The sequence below is a fragment of the Lytechinus variegatus genome, chromosome 4 (assembly GCF_018143015.1).
Source record: "Lytechinus variegatus isolate NC3 chromosome 4, Lvar_3.0, whole genome shotgun sequence".
In the NCBI taxonomy this organism is placed as follows: domain Eukaryota; kingdom Metazoa; phylum Echinodermata; class Echinoidea; order Temnopleuroida; family Toxopneustidae; genus Lytechinus; species Lytechinus variegatus.
This window is the reverse complement of record NC_054743.1, coordinates 63,373,251-63,398,823: the sequence shown is the minus strand read 5'-3', so window position 1 is coordinate 63,398,823 and position 25,573 is coordinate 63,373,251. Positions and strand designations below refer to the sequence as shown.

At 36.5% G+C, this 25,573-nt stretch overlaps 1 protein-coding gene across 1 annotated transcript; it reads left to right on the top strand.

Moving 5' to 3' along the window:
• Nucleotides 1-43: 43 nt before the first annotated feature.
• LOC121414487 (flocculation protein FLO11-like) lies at nucleotides 44-14,076 on the top strand. The gene is made up of 12 exons (XM_041607683.1): nucleotides 44-336; nucleotides 908-1,084; nucleotides 1,681-1,923; nucleotides 2,397-3,780; nucleotides 5,144-5,209; nucleotides 6,242-6,471; nucleotides 7,477-7,563; nucleotides 8,525-8,679; nucleotides 9,165-9,322; nucleotides 12,099-12,229; nucleotides 12,684-12,767; nucleotides 13,307-14,076. Exons 1-12 carry the CDS (start codon nucleotides 229-231, stop codon nucleotides 13,367-13,369), a joined length of 2,886 nt encoding a protein of 961 aa, XP_041463617.1. The 5' UTR covers nucleotides 44-228; the 3' UTR covers nucleotides 13,370-14,076.
• Nucleotides 14,077-25,573: the final 11,497 nt, after the last annotated feature.

The window sequence follows — 25,573 nt, the reverse complement described above, 5'->3', positions numbered from 1 at the left end:
GCCAAAGGAAAGCACTGACTCAGAAACTCCAGGAATGTCCACAGGAAGTACAAAGGACAGTCAAAGCAAGGGAGGGCAAGAAACAAACGAGGGTGACAGTGACAAGGATGGGGAGGGGGCAAAGGAAGTGGATAGTGGAAAGGAGGGGGAGGGGGAAAAGGTAAAGGGGAGGAACAGAAGTCAGAGGAGAAGAAGGTCGGGGAGAAGAAGAAGGCAACAGGACAGGTGATGCAGCAGGAGGTAGTGGACGAGGAAGCCTTGCTGAAGGATCCGTTCTGGGACCAGTTGGAAAAAGGACTCATTGAAGTTTCTTTCGAAACCGACATGTATTCAAAGGTCAGTGTACCATGAAGTCGTTTGAATGATGTTTGATACAGTGGCAAAAATGTATGACTAGCTATTCAATCTAATGTCATAGTGTTAAATGATGTCTAAATGTTTTGTCTAAATGGTTAGTTGTCTTGCACAACAAATGTAAAAAATGTCTATCTTTTCCACTCTGATTAGGTGTAACTTGATGACATTTAGGTTATTCAACAATACATTGTACATGTATACAATATTTTTTTTCTGCCATAGTGTAAAAAAGACTGTGTAGTCCCACCAATATAGTTCTTTGTATGGTTTGTAAACAAATGTAAAGAAGACATCAAGGGTGAAAGTTTGTTTGGTGTGTACATGTAGGAGACCCCTTACAGCTTTTAACCCCCACACCCCCCAAAAAATGTAATAATAGATAAAGCAAAAATAAACTGGTGTGAACTGTCATACATGTACATGTATAATTAATGGAATTGCCTATTTCATGGTGTGCTTTTATTTTCTAATTTGAGGGTTTTTTAACATTGGACCAGGGACTCTGCATTTACAAAAAAAATAAGTGCAGAGCATGCTTTGATCTATACAGGTGAAAAACAGGAGAGCTGTGTTAGATGCCAAACGGGAGGAGAAAGAGAGCAAGGATAAAGAAGATAAAAAGAGCAAGAAGAAGAAGAAAAAGAAAGAGCACAAGAAGGAGAAGAAAGCAAAAAAGGAGAAGAAGAAAGATAAACACAAGAAGACTAAAAAGATGGTGGATCTAGAAGTGAGTGATCTTATAAAGAAACTACAACTCGATGGTTTCACATGTGTTTGGACATCTGTATTTTATGTGAAATTTCATTGTTATGGACAAAAAGGAATTGTGTATTTTCTGACTTTTTCTAGGAATTGTTTTGTCTGCATGTATTGTAAATTTCCAATGTTAGAGCTGACAGACTGTAAAAGAATTAAATGTCCCTGTTTTGTATTTGAAGGCTGTGTATGCCAAGTATATTTTTTCATCCCCTACTCCTACCACCTCATTTTTAATTGTCAAAGCAACATTCTTTATGCCTTCTTTTATTAGAGGGTTTTACAGTATGTATGTATATTGTATGCATTTACACAATGTTATTAATCAACTGATGGTTTTTCAGTCATGGATATCTAGGAAAGTGTCAAATTTGATTTTTTGTTTTATCTTGGATGTTTTTTTTTAAAATCCACATGAACAATATTAAAATACAAAACTCATCAAAGTTCAGGATTTTCGTAAATAATACCTGAATGTTAGCCAATGTCTTTAAAACTCTACCCACCCTGTTTGCCCAAGATGACCATGTTCACCTAACACTAATCGTATCCTTAATTCCTGAACAGATGCTTGGTTCATTAGAGAGTGCCACAAAGCGCACATTGATGATGAGTCCCTCCGCCTTGGACACCTCGGCCAATTCGGCCAACATGTACCGGTCAACAGTGCCCTCAGAACAGATCCTGACCATAGCCCAGCTGGAAGAGAAGTCCAAGGAAGCAGCATCGGTCTCGGGTGGCACAACCCCTTGCAAGCTGGAATCCTTAGACTCAAGCTCCTCCTCGAGTTCAAGTACAATCTCTCAAGAGGTCTGTTTCTTTATGTGATTCATCTTACGTAATACATCAGTTCTGTTCAGCCCGATAATAGGGAGCGTTAGATCTCTTATAGAATAGAATCTCCTGATTTATTATAAGCAATATTTGTCATATTCATTTCATAAGTATATTTTGTTACTAATTATGATTTTATAATAGCCATTCATCCTTCTTTCTTTAGAAAGGCGTATAGACAGGCTATGTAGTAACATTGATGGATAGCAAAGTACCTAGGAACATTATTCTTGTTTTGCTATGATGCTGTTGTTTTTTGCAGATCACACCAGAATCACCATCATATTCATTTCATAAGTATATTTAGGTACTAATTATGATTTTATAATAGCCATTCATCCTTATTTCTTTAGAAAGGTATATAGACAGGCTATGTAGTGACATTGATTGATAGCAAAGTACCTAGGAACATTATTCTTGTTTTACTAAGATGCTGTTGTTTTTTGCAGATCACACCAGAATCACCATCATCAGAAAAACCGATGGATCCACATTCTGCTTTCTTTGGAGACCTTTGTAAGATGGAGCCAAAAACAGAAGCCTTAGATATCAAGGATGAGACCAGTCAGCTCCAGGACTTTGCCAACATCCTGCCAACTCCGGAAGTTGATGAAGCTGATAGGCAGATCTGTGATGCTGTCTTGACTCCCTTGAGTCCATGCGATGTTGACAGGGGGTTGGAAGACTTGCCGAGCGAAGATCCTAGTTTGCAGGAGACCTCTATCTTGAATAGATTAGGAGAAAGTGACTCCAATAGTACAGTGCAGGCATGTCCTAAGACAAATCTCCTGGAAGATGATAAGCCATTGAGCAATCTACCCACACCACCTGAGGTGGACAATCGATCAATGTTCAGTGTGTTACAAAGTAGTAGTGGAAGTGCAGATACTGTTGCAAAACACCAGGAACCATCAAGTACAGCAGGACAATCGGCTCAAAGCAATGTATATAATGTGTATCATAGTGAACATAGTAAAGTTGATTATAGAGTGCAAGATGTGAACTTGTTTGGAAACTTACGACCAGCCACGGGAAATGTGCAAATGGATGTGAACAGTGCAAAGAAAGGAGAATCGGGAGACGCAACGGGGCATGGGATGCAACAAATAGCATCGGAACCTTCGCCATCAAACCAGTTTCAGCCTCCCACGCCCCCTGCGTCGCTCTTCTCCTCTTTTTCTGCTGCTGTTCCGAAACCCTCCCCTCTCATGCCTCTGAGTGAGGGAACCCCAAATAGAACTCCAGATCTGAAATCACCCCTGAACTCCCCACTAACACCACATACCCCTAGCACAAGTTTTACACCCCAGGCAACGCCGCAAGGTACCCCTAGTCCAAAATCATACCTGGCAAGCCAGAAGAGCCCTCCATTCCCCAATGCCAGTCCAAGTGGTGGTGGTCGGAATGCCTTTGAAAAGATTCAGACATTTCAGCTCTCCTCCGCTCATGGAAGAAACAGTGCCAAAGTACAAAGTCTCAAGGACAAACTGAGCAAATACGTTTCACCGACATCCAGGAAAGAGGATAGTTTGTCCATTGAGAAAAGCGATATCAGCCATGATCAGCAGCAGCAACAGCTTAACCAGTTACAATCGGGACAGTTGTCAGAGCTGCGTGTTGACACAGGCCTCGCCAACACATACAGGTCATCGGATGTTGCTGGTCAACCTCAACCTCTGTCTCAGATTGAGAGACAGATTCAGAGAATAGATACGCAGGAAACGGATCGGACAGTAGACAAAGGACCGCCTTTGAGTCATCCCGCACCTGGCACGTTACCTCTGAATCAAGAGAGTGGCATACCAGAACCTCAGAGACAGGATTCCCTTGAAGGTAAACAAATTAAAAAACTGAAATCTGTACATAAAGACCACCCCAGGGAGACAAGAAAAACGGTCTTCATGAACAGTTGGTCTTTATTACAGTTTCCTTTTATACATGTTCTGGTGGTGAAAACTATTTAAGGGGGATGAATTTATAGTCCGTATAAACAGGTGGTCTTTAAAGCGGGTCTGACTATAGTAACTTTACAATTTAGATATGCAATAACAAGAGTATCAAATATTTTCTGAAAAAGTCCTGTTTTATCCTGTGGAAAAGATGGCTATTCTGAAACCTGTATGTCAGGCAGGAAACCCTAGAGGCATCTGTTCCTCACATAAGCCTGTTCACGATTGTAAACTGCGCACGAGCAGAAAAAGGTAATTTGAGATAAACCATGAAGGTGGCTTTCAAATTCACTGACATAGGCATTTGTGATTTGATGATTATTCATGTATTCCTTTCAAAATGCTCATTTTATCACATCCAAGCTGAAGAGTAATAATTAGAGCCTTCATAATCACTGGAATTTGACAGTACTTAGCCCAAACAATAGACAAATGTGCCAAAGGCAGACAATAAAACAGATTTCCAAACTTTATCCCTGATTTACTATTCTAGTCACCTGGTCTATACATGCCTTTTGTTCTTAGAATTTGAATACTCTACCGGTTACGCTTACGCAACATCTACATTTGAAAATGATAGTGCTCATCCTAATGAAAAATCACAATGGTCATTTTAGAAAAGTTGATCATGAGCTAACCGTGAAAGTGCTCATCCTAATGAAAAATCACAAAGGTCATTTAAGAAAAGTTGATCATGAGCTAACCGTGAACTGGCTTATTGGGGCAATTGGTGAATTTTATTTTTACAAGTTTGATTTCATTAAATTCTGGTTTTAAGTTGTGGTTTATGTATGGATAGCAGGATAGACAAGTATGACATAAATCTTGTAACAGTACGAGTTCAGTTTTATCAGCTCATTAGCCAGTCAAATTGGAATTGCTATTGTCATAACCTATTCTAATTTGATGAAGAGTCTCCCTATTGTCAATTCTGCACAAAAATGAAAAAATGTGTATTCCAAACAATAAAAATAAGGAGTGACATCATCGACTCTCATATTTGCATATCACTGTGTTGTGCATGTAGCTGTTTTGTGAATAAGCACAATTTTTGAAATGTCATAACTTTCTTGTTTTACATCCCATTTTTATGAAATTATAATTGTTATGCCTGTTTGATTTTCTATACTTAATATTCAAATCAAATTCTTGCAGGGATAGACTTGCCTTTTAAATTGGACTTCATTTTAACATGTTATTTACTCGTATTTCACACTTAATACAAATACGTTCCATATCATTACCAGGACTGCTTGGAAATGGCATTCCTTCATCTAATACAGCACAGGGGATGGGATCTCTTGCAACCTATGGTAAGAACTAAATATCATTATGATAATGATCATCATCATAATCATCACCATCATCATTTTCATCATCATCATCATCATCAACTGGGCATGGTGGCTCAGTGGTGGAGCGCCTCTTCTTGCTGGGCACTCGGCATTTAGATTGGAGAAAGATTTAAACAACATTATGTTCATATGAAGGGCCCAGTAGTAGATTCCTAATGAAGTGGCTACCCGGGGGTGAATAAAATGTTATTTTTATTTATCATCACTATCATCATCATCATCATCAATGGGACATGGTGGCTCAGTGGTAGAGCGCCTACCTTATGAACAGGAGGTTGTAGGTTCGATCTCTGACCGAGTCATACCCAAGACTTGTTAAAATGGGACCTTCTGCCTTCATGCTAAGCACTCTGCATTTAGATTGGAGAAGAAGAATAATGTTATACCCCTTTCATAAACCTATCCTCCAATTAGCCGCCTAAGAGTAATGCGGATAATTGAATAAAAATTGCATTCATAAACTCTGAAAATAATCCGCACTATTTTTATAAGCCCCCGTCCTGAAAAAGGAGGATAATCGTCATGGCAACTGCACACACCCCCTCCGATAACTCTGGTCCTCCTCCGATTTTACGATCAAATTATGCTGCTATTAGCCGCATAATTGGGTTTATGAAAGGGGTATTATTTTATGCAGGGCCCACTGGTAGAGCAGTTTCCTAACTGAAGTGGATACCCAGGGTTGAATAAAATGTTATTTTGATCATCACTATCACTATCATCATCATCATCATCATCATCATCATCATCACCACCACACCACCACCACCACCACACCACCACCACCCACCACCACACCACCACCACCACCCACCACCACCACCACCACCACCACCACCACCACCACCACCACCACCATCACCACCACCACCACCACCACCACCATCATCATCAATCATCATCAATAATAATATATAGAAACAAGGTTTGTCACCCAAGCAGCTTTATGATTTGTACATTTTCTCCCTATAATCTAATCCGCCCTTCCAGACGGTCTCCGGCAAGCCATCAAGGGGGGCAACACCCAGGGCGTGGTTCACATGCTCCAGCAGACCGGTCCCCGAGCCCTTGAGGAGGTGGATAACATGGGAACCACGCCCCTGATGCTGGCCTGCTCCCTGAACCAGGACGGTATCGTCAAGGCTCTCATCCTCAACGGGGCCATCGTCAACAAGACGCACAAAAACGGCATGACGCCGCTCATGATGGCTGCAGAAAAGGTACAGATACAGGCATTTTTCTATCCTGCATGTGACAATCTACTTGTCAAGTTGCTAACTCTAAATTTAGTAATCTTCTTTTTCAAACATTCACATTTTCTCATTCCTATTCTGCTTTCTTTCAACTCTAGCAATACTCTATCTCGCATTTTTCTGCTTCCACATAGCTATATTATTGAGGCCTGTATTCCACTAAAAAGGTTAAGTTACTTTTTAATACCGAGAATGCAACAGTGTGCTATAGTCTTGTAATATATACCCAATAAAATAATAATAAAATTATCCACTTGACTCTTTCTATCATACCATAAAGTATTAACTCTTTATGCGTTCACCTGTAAACCCCCTGTGTGTTGCATTATTTTAGGGTCTCATTCACATTCCTGCCATGAGTCACAGACTCCTAACAATAAACCTGGCCATGGTATTGTTTGTGAGGAGGGTTTTATTGATTTTATCCTCTCCCTTTTCAATGAACTTCCTGGCTGTAATCAGGATGTATTGATTTTTGGGGAAAACTCAACGATTCTGTAATTTGTAAACTGCGATAATCCGTTGAACGCTAAACTAATGTCACACGCGCGATCGATCGGCACACATGTACGGTATACAAACACGCCAGGCTATACATTGTAGCTAGGCACGCTCCAAGGCATGCAATTGTTCGAAAAACAATGGGACAGGGGACGTCTATGGGAAATGTGTGGTTGTGCAAAAATGCGAACGAAACACGCCTACGGATGTGCAATAATGCGAACGTAACACATGAAGAGTTAAACACATAGAGATAACCCCTCGAAGATTCAGTTTTCTGATAAACATAAATGCCAGTTGTGGCAATGACTAAAAAATGAATTCCAACAGAATCCATCAAAATTACCACTAGCAAATTACATCTAGTTTGTAGATTGTGGCGTCAGTGGCTTCCTAAGTTAAAGTCAAATAAATTCATGAGGACCCAGGATATTGTTTGATCTGTTTGTTTTTTCTGTCTGTTTCCTTTAGGGTTACACATCAACATTAGGTATCTTGTTAGAAGCAGGAGCTTACATCAACTCTACAACACCAGCTGGGGAATCGGCACTCATGCAGGTAACCTAGTCGTCCCATTTAGGTGTTTAGTGTTAAATGCTAGTGTTAGTGTTGATATGAGGAATTCCAATTCTTAAAGGTTAACTTATTTGTTGTTTGTCTTTGGGTAAAAGCAGGCAATTCCCATTTTCCAAATTTGTGAGAAATTGCATTGTCATTGTAGCTGCATGTTATGCCCAAAACCGAGGAGAACTCGCTGTGGATCAAACTACTTCCCCAGTATTTGGCCAGTGCTTCTGAAAGTAAAATCATGCTTTTTCCATTTTCCACATGTGATATTTTTAGTGTTTTGTGGTGTTTCAAAGTGAAGCAGTAAATAATGTCAGTGTTTGTGTTTGGACTAAAATGGGGAATCGGCTCTCATGCTGATTACCCAGTCATTTCATCAAGTATTTGAAAGTTCATTGTTTAATGCTGGTGCTAGTTTTAGGGAAAAAAGCACCATTCATGACACCAACTTGAAATGAGGCTGGTGTCGTTATAACATGTGGTCCTTAAAAGGCTCTTCTCATGTAAATGATGATGATGATAATGATAATAATAAAATGGATAATAATGGGCTGTCCAATGTGAACAATGAATCCATTAAAATAAAACTATGCTCGTATTGAAAAAAGATGAGTATTAATTTTAGGATTAGAACATTTCAGTAGAGGGAGCATTTTGAATGTGGGTTGTGTTTGGGAGCTTGTTCCACAGGGCAGGGGCAGCAACAGAGAACATGTGGTCTTTGTACGAGGGCTGTAATTATATGAAAAAGTTGAGTGGAGGGATCTGACTGAAGAAGAGGAGCGAAGGGAGACAAGGTCTTGGAGCTACTTGTGGATGCCATATCATGATTGATTTTGTAAACAAGAGAGAGAATTCCAACTTTACACAGTCAATAAATATTAGATAACCTATTGTTTTACTTATGACCTTGAATATTATTAATATTTTTTAAACTTTTGTATTGACCCAGGCTTGTCGGAGAGGTCATAAAGATGTGGTAAGACTATTACTGGAGTATGGAGCCAATTGGATGGTGACGGCCAGAGATGGGTCGTCGGCGCTGGGTTTTGCAATGCATCATGGTCATCGGAGTGTCCAAGACATGCTCCATGCACATGTACAGAGGTAATTTAATTGTTTCATCTTTATTAGTCGAAAGAAGTTTCACATTTAACCCAGGTCCATGGCACAAAATAATTACTATATACTTGTGCAATAATCAGGTGTAATACATTAGCATTAGCCTGCTAATGAATGAAAATTATTGCTTGACGTAAGTGGCTCAGTGGTAGAGTGCCCAGCTCATGAACAGTAGGTTTGTGAGTTCAAGACTTTGAAAATAATACCTTCTTTCTTCTTTATTTGCACCCATTCTTTCAGAATGGAGAAGGGTATATAATAATAACATTAACAGCAGGGCCTGCTGTGAGAATAGTTTATAAGAGCTGATTTGGCTACCTTTGGTAAAGAAAATGGATATAGGGATCCTACTCAAATGATTGGCTGACAGCTGATCATGTGACATGCATCATTTCTACTGTTACATGGACCCCAAATTATGCAATGTTTCTCAAAGTCACTTTGACAATATTGCCTCCTTTCATCCACAGACTGTGCTGTAAGTTAGAAGAAACGGCAAGCCAGTTCCTGTATGGCACAGCGAGACTCCTCAAGTCTGTCTTTCCTCTGCACTGCTACAGACTAAGGGAAGCCACGGAACATCTAGCACTTGTCTCATTCGATGCCAATAACTACTACTGCTACCAAGGTACCGTATATATGCAAGGCTCGACATTAGCGGTGGCCCGGGGCCACCAAAAATTCATCTCGGGCAACCATTATTGAAAAAATGTTAAGTTTTGGTGGCCCGAATCGGGCAACCAATAATTTTCAAAGTAGCGCAATTTTCCTCCCGATTTTGCATGTATTTATCAACTTTCTACAGTTCAAATTGCAAGCCAATTCGTCATGCGCCTTTTTTGTTAATCTACACACAAATACACACACACAAAGATTGCATAGTCATGACAGTACGTAGGCCTACCGCTAGCATACAGTAACTATTATTCAGCCGGCCGTGCCGGCTGTCTGGCTGAGCTTTGCGTGCATGAAACCACTGCAGCTAGCTGTGCGCGAGCAGACTATTCAGACTCAGGGAGCTGCGATACGAAATGTTACTGCTAAGAAATCTTCCCCAGAACTCTGAAAATCTACGTCAAAGTCACATTTTACACCAATGAAATGCCCTTCTACAGTCCGTATTACTGAAACCTGATTATCTGCAAGCATTAAAAGGAGGAATTATGACCTCTCTTTTGACTCAAAAAGACCGATTTCCAAATGCATTAATACACACAAAACACTTAGGTGAGTACATCACAGTCCCGTATGTGCATTTGTATGTATGTTGATATTTGGTTTATTTCGAAGCTGTGTCTCTTCTAGCCAAAAATAAATAGGCAGCTTCTTTCTTTCTTGTTTACCAATGACTTCTTAAACCACTCTTAAGGAAGTAAATACTTTGGGAAGGCATTTCATTGATATGAAATGTGAATTTTTCCATCATTTTGTCAAATATAGGAAAGGAATTTTCTCACTTTTTTTTCCAGATAATTTTTGCCGTTTTCTTATTTTTTTCTGTCATTTTTTTTACAGTGATTAAACCATTTATACCCCTTCCCATATGCCTGATTAAAGAACATGTTTCTACTGAATAATAACAATAATTTTCCCCATTTTTTGATAATTTTGTCTTATTCATTTTTCTTAAATTTTCTTTTGTTTTTTCTCAAATGTTTTTTTCCTGTTCTCTGTTTTTTCTTTTGTTTTATTTCACTTATTCATTTTTTACAATTTTTGATTTCTTTTTTTCAGTATACTATTCTAAAAATGATTTTTGTTATTTCCCCCTTTTACACATTGTTCTAATTCTGCAGCATATTTTCTGTGATTTTCTCATGCTATAATATGCTGGAAAAGAGAAAATAAACTGGATTTGGGGCCTGCATAATCTAGGTTTTATGATCAAAAAGGAAGAAAGGAAAAATAATTGTTTTGTAAATCTATCTGAGTTTGCTATATGCACTATTTATTTACTTTTATGAGTGTGTGTCGATATGGAGATTAAAAGTCCACAACCTGGGAACAATACAATTCTTTTATTCTCTTTCAATCATTTCATATTTACAATGATAGAACAATATTACCACAAAATAAGCAAAGTAAAATAACAGCAAGCACGATTTACATACAAGATGTACAAAGAATAGTGGTATGTGTTAGTGACTGCAGAATATTTCAATTTGTTTTATTCATTTTAAATTAATGTTTTTCTCTATATTTCTCGGGCCACCAAACTTTACTAATGGGCAACAAAAAAAAATTATTTGAAGGTTTTGGTGGCCCGAACGGGCCACCACCAAAAAAAGTTAATGTGGAGCCTTGATATATGCATATCTCAATTGCCACTACCTCATCAGATAAGAATGATAAAATACATTAAAAAAAAAAAAATTGGTACCAGAATTTTTATGAATGCAATAAAGAATATTTACACCCAAAATAAGCATTTCTAAGACCTGTTGCATGAAACTTTTGCCATAAAAAAAACCTTGGCAAGTAAACAATAACTCTGGCAAACCAAATTATGCGATTGACACTTGACACATTGATTAACTCTGGAAACAATTGCCAGAGTTTTTTTCTATTTTGCAACAGGCCCCAGGAGCTTTATTTAGTAAATAAGAGCAAAAAGCATGATTTTGTGAATAAATTCGCATATTTTATGTCATATAAAATACAAATATATCAGGCTTTGAGAAAGTATAGCTGGAATTATATATCCGACTTTGATCCGGCAATTACTGTTTTCGGCCTGGGGGAAAAAATTTCTAGTCCAATCAAGGAATAATAATTGTATCCCCCGAACAGAGTTCGGAGGATACTATGGTTTTGGCCTTGCCGCCGCATCCGCCGCAGAGATTTCCTTGTGATCGCTCTATCAGCTGTATTTCTTCTCCGATTGTCTTCAAATTTGGCATGAAGGTTGAGTATGGTATAGCAAAGAAGCCTATTGATTTTGGTGTTGGCGGAGGTCACATGGTAAGGTCAAAGGTCATTTCAAGTCAACGTTAAAGTTTGCATGCAAGACTCTCTTATGACATCTAACTCCGCAACCGTAAGTCACTTTTCAACAAAACTTGGATGGTAGATGTACTTAGGCGACCTGCATGTTATGCTGCAGTAGGAGGTCACATGGTAAGGTCAAAGGTCAATTTCAGGTCAACATTAAAGTTTTTGTGCAAGGCTCTTATGACAAGTGTTATTCCATCCCAGTCATTTCAAAATGAAGTTTTGATGTAATTCTCTTGCGTGCCCTCGCAGATCACAATATTTCTGGTTATTTTCATAAGTGGGCGAGATACAAAATTGCTTTTGCCTTGTTTTTGTACATAGGTAGTGATATATTTTTTACTATTGCATCCTTCTTTAGTTTGTAAGTAGTGATATATATACTTACGTCTGCACGCATTCTTTGTTTGTAGGTAGTGGTATGCTACTATTTCTTGCCCAAGCCACCCTGGGTCCCGGATGGAGTATCAGCTGTAAGCTCTCCGGATCCAGTTACATCAAACAAGTCCTACTTAATGGAAGAAATCTACCTCAATTAACTCAGGTATGTGCCTCTTTCAACATTTTGTTGTCTACATTGATGCTATGTTACCTTTGCCCAAAGGGCCTGTCACTTCCCTCTGTGCAAGCCATGCGGGTAACTATTTCTACTTTCCGCAGGTCACCCATATTGACAGTATCTCACATGAATCTCGCAAGGAGTTGCCTGCAGGAGCGCACGCAAGTCTGTCCTGCAGAAAAGATCCGAACATACTGACAACTTTGTTGTTCAGTGATTTTCACTTTCAAGATTGCTTCGATCCTTTCGGGTGCAAGGATTTCAGTAGCTTATTACCAATCACCAGTGAAAATCACTGACCCTTTGATTCTTGAAATGCTCTTTTGGCCTTTCAGGTTGTATGAAATATTTTTTGCTTCTTTTTTTTAAATCCCAGACAATTTGAATGAACTATTCATTTGAATGTTTTTCTGTTTTTATTTAATTTTACTTTATCTAGGGAAGCAATTTTGTGCTATCCTATACTCCTAGAAGTGGGCAGAATGTTTTAACAATCTCAACAGTTCCTGATCCATATACCAATGTAAGTTATCCTTTTCTTTGATTCCTAATGTTTATTTTTAAAATGTTTTAGTTGGCAATGTGAACATGGCAATTTCATAAGATGATTATTTTTGTTTGTTTGACCCCATTTTCTCCATTCTTACCGTGTTACATAAATTGCTTATACCACTATAATTTGAGAACATTGATAATGTTGATATGAACAGAAAAACAGTGACAATTGATTCCATGAAGTAAATGTACTCATGTACAGTACATGTGGTTGAATGTATATTCTTTATGGAATTGCCCGTGTGTTTTATACCAAACGATTGAGCATAGAGATGGTCGTTTTTTTACCAAGCAATTAGGATGCACATGCCCACATGTGTCAATCTGTGTTTGTTTTTCTCAGGGTACTTGTTTTTCAGTCTAGTTACTCTTTTTTAATTTGGTTGTTAAGAATAGAATGTAGCAAGTCTTATTAGGGCTAGCAATCTTGATTTTGAGCATTTAACTGTAGTATCTCAGCATCGGTATGTAAACCAGAATATGACCTTTCTTTCATTCATATATCAGACTCTCTTGCTTGTTGGAGCCTACACAGTCCAGATTGGAACCCACCCCACTGCCATGCACTAGACTCCATCAGCCAGCTGTTCCTTTCCTAATCACTGCCACAGACTACACTAGTTTTTGAAGAGCTGTCCATCCATCACAACCTGCTAAACCACTGTCATACCAAGCCTATGTGTCTTAATGTGGTAGCTATATATAGAGAGAACTATTTATCGTGTCTGTATGAGGTGTGTCTGGTTCAATAAACGATGTCGTAGTTTCATCTTATTTTTTTTCCAAAGGTTGTCGGCTGTTAGGCAAGGCTTTTGTGAATGATAGAAAGTTTGCATGATTGAAGGAAAGGCATGACTGTTCAATTTGAAGCTGATGTACATCAAGCACTCACATACACATGATTTTGATTTAATATGACTGGGGCATACCGGTATGTAGATTCAACAGGATTATTTGTGATATAAGTACAATACTAGAACTCAAACGAGTAGTCATTGATGATCACTTCTTTTTTTAATGAAAATGTTCTGAAGGTTTACACTTTACAGTCAATGTGATAGGAAGGTATGCTTTTAGGGGGCAAAAACCAATGGAGGATCTACATCACCTTGTTCGCCAAATTTACTTTTGTGGCTCTGATTGTACTTAACTGTTATGATTTTGGTTCGTGCCTGTATATGCAGATTACCTGCAGGTTGAAATGAATGATTATTCAATCGTGATGTGACAAGGTTCAGCAATATGTGTATGTACGAAGTCATAGGTATGTAAGGCATCCTGAAAACAAGACTTGTTACATTCAAATACCAAATGAACAATTTCTATAACAGTTTGCGATTAGCCAAATTGAATGGTTTCAGTAGCTTTAAACTGCTATTGCAAATATGTTGTTATAGCAAATTTTATGAAACCAGTCCCTGAACAAGGATTGAAAGAACTATCCCAGCTTGTAGGCTACTTTTTTGACATGAAAAAGGTGATGAGACATTTGTGCATGAAATTCGAATGGTTTTCACGGAAAATTGGCATCTAGTCAAGTCCCGCACGTTGGTATATTTGATGGGTGATATTGTTGAATATGGTAGTTTATCTCATTAGAGGTGAGTTATGTGGGATGATTGCAATGAAGTCAAATCATCGTGCCAATTTGAGGAACAACTTGAGGTATTAGTGATCAGATAGACTTTGAATAGATGTAATGTAGACTTTGGGTGTCATGGTGCCAATTTGAGGATTCTGCATTAGACATTTAGTGATCAGAGTTTTGAGGTGGAGAATAACCTTTTTTTGGGGAAACAATACAGAAGTGAAATGAGTACATTTGGAGCCATGATGCCAATTTGAAGATCGTGCATTTGATATTAGTTATTAGAGGATTCATTTGGAAAATACCTGCTTGGAACAAAAGTGGAATGAGGGACGGTGTTTTTAGTCATAGTGCCAATTTGAGGATCATGCATTAGGAATTAGTGATCAGATCAGAGTAGAGTAGAAAAAAAATCAACTCTTGGATGTGCAAGCTGGGACAATTCCCTGGAGAGTTTGAATATGCTTGAAAATGTGTTGATATGCTGATGCTGTACATTTTGGTAAATATTGGAATATGAAAGGTTGTTTTTAAATAGTGCAATTGGATAATGTTTGGACAACTCACTATGTGTGCATAGAAGAAACGGAGGAAGTTTCATGGGGAAGGAGGTTTGATGAAAAAATTGGATGAAAATCCAAGGACAAAACACAGGAAGATGTAAAAAAAACTGCATATTTTAACTTCATTTTCAGTGAGGAGGAAGGTGGATGAAAAGCCAAGTGAAAATGCATTGTGGGATACATGGTTGGCTTGGTCGTCATCCATAAATTCAAACGGGAACAATACATGTCTATATTTTAATGGGGCTGTATGGATTTGCATTTTCAATTGCGGGCATTAATGGTGTCATGATCCAAGGAAGATTGGCTCCACATTTCATACTTAGCTAAGATTTTATCATCATAATCAAACTCCTAGTTTTTTAAAGTTAACAGAATTTAAAAAGTCTTTCTTAATTCTGGTTATTTTCAACACAACTTGAATAATAGGGCCTACCATGTAATCTATAATTGAGGTACAAAATATTTTCTCTGGAGTTTTCACCAACCTCCATTTTTATATTTTAATACATGGGAATTATCTATTAGTCTTGTAACTACCCATTCAAATATATCAGGAAAATTTTTCTTAAAAAAGAAAACACACCCATAAAAGAAGCAATGCTAAGCAAATAAAATTCAGTTTGTGTTGTAGGGTTGTGCAGACCTTCCATGTTTGTGAGGAAAAAATACTCAACTGTTTTGAAAAAGGAAGGATTATAGTTTGCCAGAAATAATTGCTGTCAATTGGACAAAAATGAATAAAATCTAAAGCTTTATAAAGAGACACTTCTTTAACAGAATCTGCTTGATGGTGAAGGGGGAGGGGTGTAGAAAATTATACCAATGTAGGATTCTGTACTTAAAAGGAGATGATTATTGTTGAGGGCATATCATCTTGATAAAAGGGAAACGTGGAGAGATAAAGAGTTATATATGAAGATATATAAATAAATAGATATCTATATATATGTGTATATGAAAAAAACATAGTATCTAGTCTTTAACAAACGATGATGGAAGTCAACATGGAGACAAAAAGAGAAATGTTTTGAGAGTTTTAACTGTACAGCAGAAAGTTATTGTATATTGGTTTACTTGGTATAGAGGAGAACGTGTGTTGATATTTTGCATAATTGTGAGAACGCTTTAATAAAAATCAAACTGCATCGTGTTTCGTTGTGAGTGTAGATGTGGAGAGTGGATTTGTGCGAGTGTGTTGCAAAGCATTATGGGTAATTTCAGGTGCGGTGTTTAGTGTTAGTGCTAATGTGAAGGGTGTACAGTCTGCTGAACAGAGTATTAACACTAAATGTGGACTTTAATACAAGGTTAACACCAACTGATGGTGCGACACTGAGTGACACCAATGTCAGCCCCACCAGCATTGGGAAATTGGGTTGTTGATGTTGACAGTGCTGCCTTATAAACACCAACTAGCTTAACACCAAACTTAAAATCATCCAGTGTTCTTCATATGAGTAGTATTATTATTGTTCTTAGCCTTTGACGTGTAGCCTGATATCAGTAATAAAACAAAGCAAAGTGAGTTTTAGGGTTAATCCGGTGTTCACAGATGACTTATAATGTATGAGGTCTTGAACAGGAAGGATTTGTGCTAAGGTAGCTTTAAATATCCAAACAATGGGACAAAATGGTATGCTCATGAATGTGATAATTGCCCATAGATGTCTCCATAGATATAATGCGAGATATAAAGGTTTGTGATTGAGGATTGTCCATCTTGGTATGGGGATAAAAGGGTTAGGGGTTTTGGTTGTAACATGAAGATTTTTGTAGGACCAATTGATGCAATGATAATTGTTATAGACCTCAAACAACACAACTGCCCAGGAAGAGAGAAGCCAAAAGATAGTTCCAACATGCAAAATATTTCTTGATACGGTACGTAAATCAGGTTTCAAGAATTTAATGTTGTAGAATAGATTCATATTGTGATAACTGTTAATAGTTTTTTTCATTTTCAAATCCTGTGTAAACCCTTAGTTTTCTTATTCTTTTCTCATTGATATACTGAAAAGTGTTGCAAGAAACATGCAGTCAATTGCAATTTCAGTTGCAACTTAGTGATTGATTGATCAACTTAATTGACAGAATATTTTCTTTTTCTTGCAAAAAAGCAGTCTATAGGGGTGTCTCAAAACAGTCTCATAAAACTATTTTTAAATTAAGCACAACTTTATGCTTGCCCTAGAATATGAAAATCAGAATTTCTATAATTTTTTTTTCATATTACCCAGAATTGTAATCCGATCTTGGTAGATCCAGTTCTTATTGTTGATAAGCATCTGAATGCAGAGTTTGTTTGCCAGATAAGATTTGTTTCATAGGAATTCAGTCCTTCTTTGTTGAAAAAATCAGGGAATACTTTAATTGAATTTAGCAGCAGAACAGAAGAGTCTGTCATGAAAGGACTTGTTGGATGTTTTATCCAATAAGTCCCATTTTATCTGACAGTTGCCATAGTAACAGTGTCATCTCAGCCAGGCAAAATCAAGTAAAGTTGTCAAATTTGACAACTTGTTGGACTATAATGTTAATTACATGCTCCCTAGGTCACGAGTTGGGCATAAAGTTGTGTGTAACTAACAGTTTTATGAAACTGTCCTCACTCAATCTCAAATTTGCAAATGCCAGACCTACATGTATGAGTGATTACATGACCTAAAATTGACTTGCGATTGATGACAAGTTTCTTGCAATTGGTGACAGGTTTCTTATGAGAGCCTTCTATGATCGATAATTGTCATTTCCACAGTAGTGCCTGTCTGCAGTGGTATAAGTATAATTTTCTAGAAAGTAATTTTGCAATAGATCACCTGTTCCTATCTGTCTCAGGGTTTTACGAGACAAAATGAAGATAACCTACATTTAATTTGCTGCAAAGTGAGATAGATCACACGTTATAATGTGACAATCTCAACAAATATGCAAACATACCTTTTGATGTTACCTACAGAATTTAAAGAAGTGATTTTTGTAATAATGTGTATACATGTACATGTATATTAGTCAGGACTTTAGTATAAATACCGATGCTGTTACAGGGTAATTAGATTAAGATTGTGATATCATTTATCCATTTTATATCAATAATGTCTTAGTTTTCTTTACATTTTAAAAAAAGCTTAAATTGATAGTACCTGAACATTTTTTTTGTGTGTTCTATAAAAGCATTTTATAACTCAAGTTAGGTCAGTCCAATTCTCCAGTATACAACCTCTTTGTGTGTGATCCAGTTGCTGCACAAGATACCCAGTCCTATGCAGATCATAATTGTAAATTTTTGAAATTTCTTGTCCAGAGTAAAAAATACAAGGTATAAATATTCTTACTATTGGTTGGGGGCATTTTGCAAACTTTTATGGGTCGGTTCAGGAGTTATCAATCTTAAGAGAGATACAATCAATTTGATGGGCTTTGACTTTCCAACAGTTTTTTTTTTTTAAATTGATCTCAGCTGACATTGAAGCACCTTTTGGGACTTACAGAAAAGTTGCAATTGATGAATTAAATCAATCTGAAATTGAGATCGATCTTTAAATACACCGGAAACGGTTTCGGGAAAGATTCAGTTAAATGTGAAAAACGTTCAAAACCGATAAAAGTGTAGTGGATGAGCGTTATAACACTTAATTGATCTTGTTGTTGTGAAGTTAATTCAGTGGTTTTCTCCGATTTAGGGCCTCCTCCTGGTGGTGCTTCTATTATAGATTTTTTTTTATATCAGAAACTATAAAATCCGATGACTGTATACTGCAATATTTCCCACATTACTTTCTTCATATTGTGATTTTATGCCAACAAGAAATCCCCAAATTTTAGGGACCCTATTTTTTTTAAAATTTCAGTCACTTCTGCTTTTGTCAGATATTAGGTCTTTTCTTTTGTACAGTGTTTCTTTTTAGGATATTAAATTATTTTAGAATAACTCCAATCTTGCAACTAAATTATCTTTGGATTACTTAAATTACTCAGTACATACACGAACGGTATTTCAGATTAATCTGAATTTAATTTTAATTTGAATCAATTGCAACTCTTTGGAAAACGAAGGTTGACTGATTACACATGACTTTGTAAACAATTTAATGATATTGTTTCAGGTTATCTCAATATCTGCTCCCCTTATCCTTCAGTAAAAATTGAACTCACATCTCAGTATTGTAAAACCATGGACTTATATCTCTCCGTGGTGACTCGCACATGCTGGAGTACTGATATGCTGCCGTTTGTTATCATTACTGTACAGTGTGAACACTTTATAATTATACTGTTTGGATCATTACTTGATGTGCATGTCTGTTCACATTACCAGTCAAAATCACTTTGTAATGTTGTCATCGTTGACACAGAGTGTGAACGCATTGTGATTATACTGTAGGAATCATTAATTGATGTGCATGTTAACATTACCAGTCAAAATCAGTTTGTTATGTTGTTTGCAGATATCGAGTATGATATGTTTTCATTCTTTGTTGATTGCTTTATAATGTTTTGTTGTTTTTTATCGGGTTTTTCATTGAATGCAATTTTCTTGAAATTTTGTATTGAAACTTACTGGCATTATATGCCAAATATCTGAAGATTTGTTTTGAAAATAAAGGGGGTCCAAATGCCTTTAAAGAAGCTTTAAGACATAATATAAATCAAATTTGTATTTTGGCTAATAAGTATACTATTACCTATGTGTATGATGTGTAATAAGCATCAATTATTTTCTTGCAAATTGCAGACATGTATTAAATTCTATGTTACATCATCTGTTAGATTAATTAATTTTGAGTAAAACTGTATTTGCATCATGTCCTTTGTTAAGAACACTGAATCATGATCTGCATTTCTACATATAAGAGATCTTATTTAAACTTTTGCAAATTAATATGATTAATTACATTCTTAGAGCTCACATAAGGCTTTCCATACTCATCACATGTGTGAACAAGTTTAAACATTTTCAACTTCCCCCATGGATCCATGTTACCAGCTCCATACTTCCCCTATGTGAGTTTTTCACAATCATCTCATTAGTGAAATGTTGTTACCAACAGATTAGCTCTCATCCATTCAGATTTCAGGATTTCAGTAGCTTATAACAGTGTGCTTTGTTGTGACACAGCCCCCTCAGGTTGTATATTCTTGATTATATATATATAACCCGACTGTCACATATATGCTGCAGCACTGAAGACCTTTATTGTGTGATAAATCATACCTCAATCATATAATTATGCTGCAAATTTACACACTCTCAAGTTTGTCTTTGTTTTGTTATAATTCACAATAACTGTGATAGAGATTAGTTAATTCCATGTAGCATGGGTTTAGCATTTCGGTAAAGCATAGTCAGACAGCTAGGTGACTTTTGATTTATAAGCAATTGGGGCACCAGTATGTGTGTATTTGAACACATTGGGAGGAACCCCATATTTCCCAAAGTTGAACTAAAGGTCTGGAAGCTCATCTCCGCTGCATGTGATCCCTAAAAGAGCTGCTTATCTAAAAAAGCAAAAAAAAATCTGTTGAAGAAATACGAGAAATTATTTTCTTACACTCTAAAATAACATAGGTGCTACAATGGAGAATATCAGATTACCTGAAACTTTTACTATTTTAAAATAAAATTGAAAAGGACAAAATTGAAAATTTTAATGCAGATGAGCACTTTTCTCATCTATTTCAGAAAAAAATTATTAAAAGATTTTTCTTCAAATTGTTTAATGAAACACTCCCAAGATCAATATATATATATATATATATATATATATATATATATATATATATATATATATATTTTGCCCATATCCATGAAACCTTCATAACAGTGATTTTCATGGACAAGTTTGCTACGAGCAAATCAGAAGCAAGGATTTCAGTAGCTTATGACAAACAGTGAAAATCATTGATTGTTTCATGACATGCTCCTCTGCGCTTTTAGAGGGCTAGATAATGTAAGATCAGGTATCAAATTCTACGGAACACCTACTTATCAATGCTGCATTCTATGGTACCTCACACTCGATGGACTATGTTGGCATTCTACCTTGATCATTTTCTACCGCAGAAACAGAGCAAAAGATTTATCATTCATACATCTCATGAGATTAAGAAGTAATTTGTCTTGGTAATCTATCTCTGTTTCTCATTAGAAAAGGGGTACTCCAGGCTGGTATTTATATGATTTGAACAGATAGAATAAAATCAGGTAAACCGTTGAAAATTGAATTAAAATGTCATAATAAAGTTATGTCATACTAATAGTTATGACAACATTTTTGTATTATTTCAGTGAAACAGTTCTCTGCATGTCTTCATGGATATACTACAAGAAGTAGGCTAATTATTTTCTATTTCATTATATGAATTAAAAGTATTACAATTTTCTGTTCCATAGATGTCAAAGACAAGATTTTCCTGCTGATGTTATGTGTGAGATCATCAATCTAAATTATATTTAATCATTTTCATTTAAAAGAATACAAGAACTGTCATACAACAAGACGTTTCTTAAAGTAAAGTGGGGGGTGCTACGTTATATACATATTCATGATGGCATGCATACAACTGTTACACTACAATACTACACAAACTTGAAATTCAATAACTTTATTATTTTTCACTTGATTTGTTATGGAATTATCAATGTCTTGTATGAGTTTACGCTATTAGAGTAAACTCACACAAGACCTTGATAACAGATTTTCTGTTCCATTGATTTGTTGATTAATTTTGCTGATTGAAATAATGACAATTTAAAGTATGGGTACCCCTTTTATGTTTTGGGGATGATAGTGATGAATAGACAGTATCAAATTCTGTGTCCACTATCAGAAGTCAAAGCAATATTTGATAATACTCTTGGATAAACTTTGAATGCTTCGAAGGGGGGGGGGCAGAGTATTTTGAATTATTTATGTGGTTAGGTTCATGATGAAATAGTTATTTAATGTACTGGTAATATGTAATGTAATAAAGAAACATTTACAATGAACCCATCCCAGTATGAGTGCTTAGGACTGTACACTGTAAAACATTTTTTTTATGTGTGTGAAACTTTATGGATTTTTAAATTGGGACGTTGTGTGTAAGTTTTTCACCTGTTAAAAAAAAAAACATGATGGTTTTTATATAATTGTAATAAAAAATGGTCCCACATCATTGTTCCTGTAAAGACGAAACACATTGATTAATGTCTGTGATCATTAAAGCAATGCTTACAATGCAAAGAAAGTCTTTTATGTTAACAATTATGTACTTCGTGTATGAAATATGTACAGATCCTTTATCATCGAACTTGTATGTATTAAAAAGTATATAGTTTTAGTTCTGAAATGGGTTGATGTAACATTTTGTATGAAAAAGTTATTTCTCGCGTGTAAAGATGTTGTTTAGCAAAGTGTATTATTGTTTTTAACGCTAGACAGTGTATGTGACTAGGTGCTGTGGTAATTTTTCATGCGTTTCTAGCAGCGAAGCTTTATATACAGTATGTGTTATATGCATAGGAAAGGATTGACATTCGAACATTGATTAAAATGTGTCATGTGTATTATAGAAGCCTTTGTATTGTATGATTGTCTTTTTCATTCATGTATCGCTGTCTCGTCAGAATAGTTTTTGATAGGACCTTTTCATTTCATTTCACTGCACCTCTCAGGAAATTAAAGGTACACTATGATCTCTTTGAAAAACAAAATGAGCCACATTTTATGATAATTTTTTTTTTATGATAGTATGACAGAATTAAATGCCTTAAGTGGTTTTACACATTTTACAAGACCAAATGAGCATCTTGGGCTGTAGGAGAACATAACAGTTAGACTAGTTTTACACATTTTATCATTTTATGAGACAAACTAAGCTTTTATTAAAGGGGAATGAAGCCTTTGGAACAAGTAGGCTTCTGTCGAAACAGAAAAATCAAAGAATAAGAACAAAAAAAGTTTGAGAAAAATTGTACAAACAATGAGAAAGTTATGAGCATTTGAATATTGCAATCACTAAAGCTATGGAGATCCTCCAATTTGCAATGCGACAAGGATGTGTGATGTCACAAGTGAACAACTTTCCCTTTGATGGACTATAGAATACCCCCAAATGTCTCATTTTGCTTTTTCTTATGGTGATACAAACACTTTATCCATGATATATTCTTTAAAAATCTGTATTACATATCCTATAAAAAAATACATGATCTACCGATAGATGTGATAAAAGAGGCAGTTTAAGTGGAATAAATAGAAAAGTATTGGGGAGAGTTGTTCACAAGTGACATCACACATATTTGTTGCATTGCCAATGTGAGGATCTCCATAGCATTAGTGATCACAATATTTAAATGCTCATAACTTTCTCATTATTTGTTCAATTTTTCTCAAACTTTCGTTGATCTGTTTCTTTGATTTTTCTGTTTTCACACAAGCTATCTTGTTCCAAAGGTTTCATTCTCCTTTAAGGTACACATACATCCTTGTTTGCTGTGTGGGAATATAACACTGACATAAATCCAAGCAGTGAACTTATTGGTCGGAGGGGGGGGGAATCATCTATTATTTCATGATCCCCCCCTTGAATATGTATGATGTCATGGATTTACCTTAGATGTCCCCCCCCCATTAACAAAGGATAATCCTCTGTGCTAATTGACTGACATATGCCCATTACCATATTACTAACTATCTGTCGCCCCTTTAACTTTGGCATACAGTTCAAAGTTCTTCTCTTTAACTTTCAAATCTCTTAATGGTCGTGCTTCAAAATATCTTTCGTAATTCACATACACTTTCCTAGTAAAGGTCCCTTTGCTCTTCAAATCAAAATTTCATTACTCAAAAAAGCTAAAACAATTTTTTTTGTAAAAAGGGTTTCAATGTCTGTCCCCCATGTGTGGAGTTTCCTTCTAGCTTCCATTCATTTCCCCCCTAATATAACATTGTTCAGATTGTAATTAAAGGCCTGTTTCATTAACTATGAAAAAACCCATCCAGCATATGACTCTGATTTCAGTTACTTTGATCTTTCATTCTTTGTACATTCCAAATACTTTATACGTTGTAAAGTAATTGAAGAAAACAAAATCTATTTATTGAGAGAAAGAGAAAGAGGGAACTCCAAATCATGATGATGCAGCAGGGGGGATAGTAGTCCAGATTGGACCTTGTTGTTTGGAAGTGCTCTTTCCCAAAAACTAACATAGAGGGCACATGTCTCCCAATCTCTAATCAGCGCCAATGGGGAGTCAAGAGGTGTCACGCGCGTAAAACATTCCCCATAGACTTGTGTGTTAAAATGGCACTTTTGAAAAATTCATAAAAAAATAAATGTGAAATTAGAGGGTGGAATGTTTACTACCATTGGATAGGATATATATCTGGCATTCCATATCTGACCAGGAAAGGGTACCGTCGCCAGCTCATTTAAAAAATAAATCGCCATTTATGAAGATAACTATGAATGGATCAAATTCATCGACTGAAACAGTAAAATAGCCCTAATTAGTCCGCCAGTCAAAAAATAGTACCAAGTCACTTTTTTATCTTCCCAATTTGGGTGAAGGAAGTTGAGTAGTTACCATTTCTAGAATCAGTGTTAGATTTTGAATCATATTCATACATTTTTGTCAATCAGCAACATCAAATTGAAAAAAATTCGAAAGGGTTGGGTCGAACGAATATCTTGAGCCCTCCTGATGTAATAAGGCTCATGGCACCAAGATGAGTAGATTGGCTCTGGCCTTGAGATTGGGAGACATGTGCCCTCTATGTTAGCTTTTGGGAAAGGGCACTTCCAAACAACAAGGTCCAATCTGGACTAGGGGGATAGGGGTGGAAGATTCGTGCACACCATGTACAATTTTCACCCTGCTAAAGAAATAAGGCCGAAAATGCCCTTAGTTTGGAGTGATGACATTTTTGCTATTTTTTGCCAAATGCCCTTAATTTCAGCCCCTTCTAAAAATTTGATTTTAATCTATTATCCCTTTTTTTTTGGGGGGCTTACTGTGGAGGTCGAATGCGCCCTTCATTATTTGTGAATGATGACCCCTCCCCCTTTTTTGCTTATTGTAATTGTCAAATTTTGGGGAGCCGACAAAGCACCACTTTACAAAATCCTGAATCCGCAAATGCATCATATCTTCATCTTCATGATCATCATCATCACCATCACCACCACCATTACCACCACCATCACCACTATCATTACCACCACCATCATCATCATCATCACCATCACCATCATCATGATCATCATCATCAACATCATCATCATCACCACGTACCACGTCATCATCATCATCATCATCATCATCATCATCATCATCATCATCATCATCATCATCATCATCATCATCATCATCATCATCATCATCATCATCATCATCATCATCATCATCATCATCATCATCATCATCGATCATCATCATCATCATTATCATCATTATCATCATCATCATCATCATCATCATCGTCATCATCATGCTCCTCATCACCGGACATCATCATCACCACCACCACCACCACCATCATCTTCATCATCTCCACCACCCAATTAATCACTCGCTCGCGCTCTTTTCTTGGATTCGCTCTAGCGCTAGCTCTCGCGATCGCATCGTGGCGCTGGCGC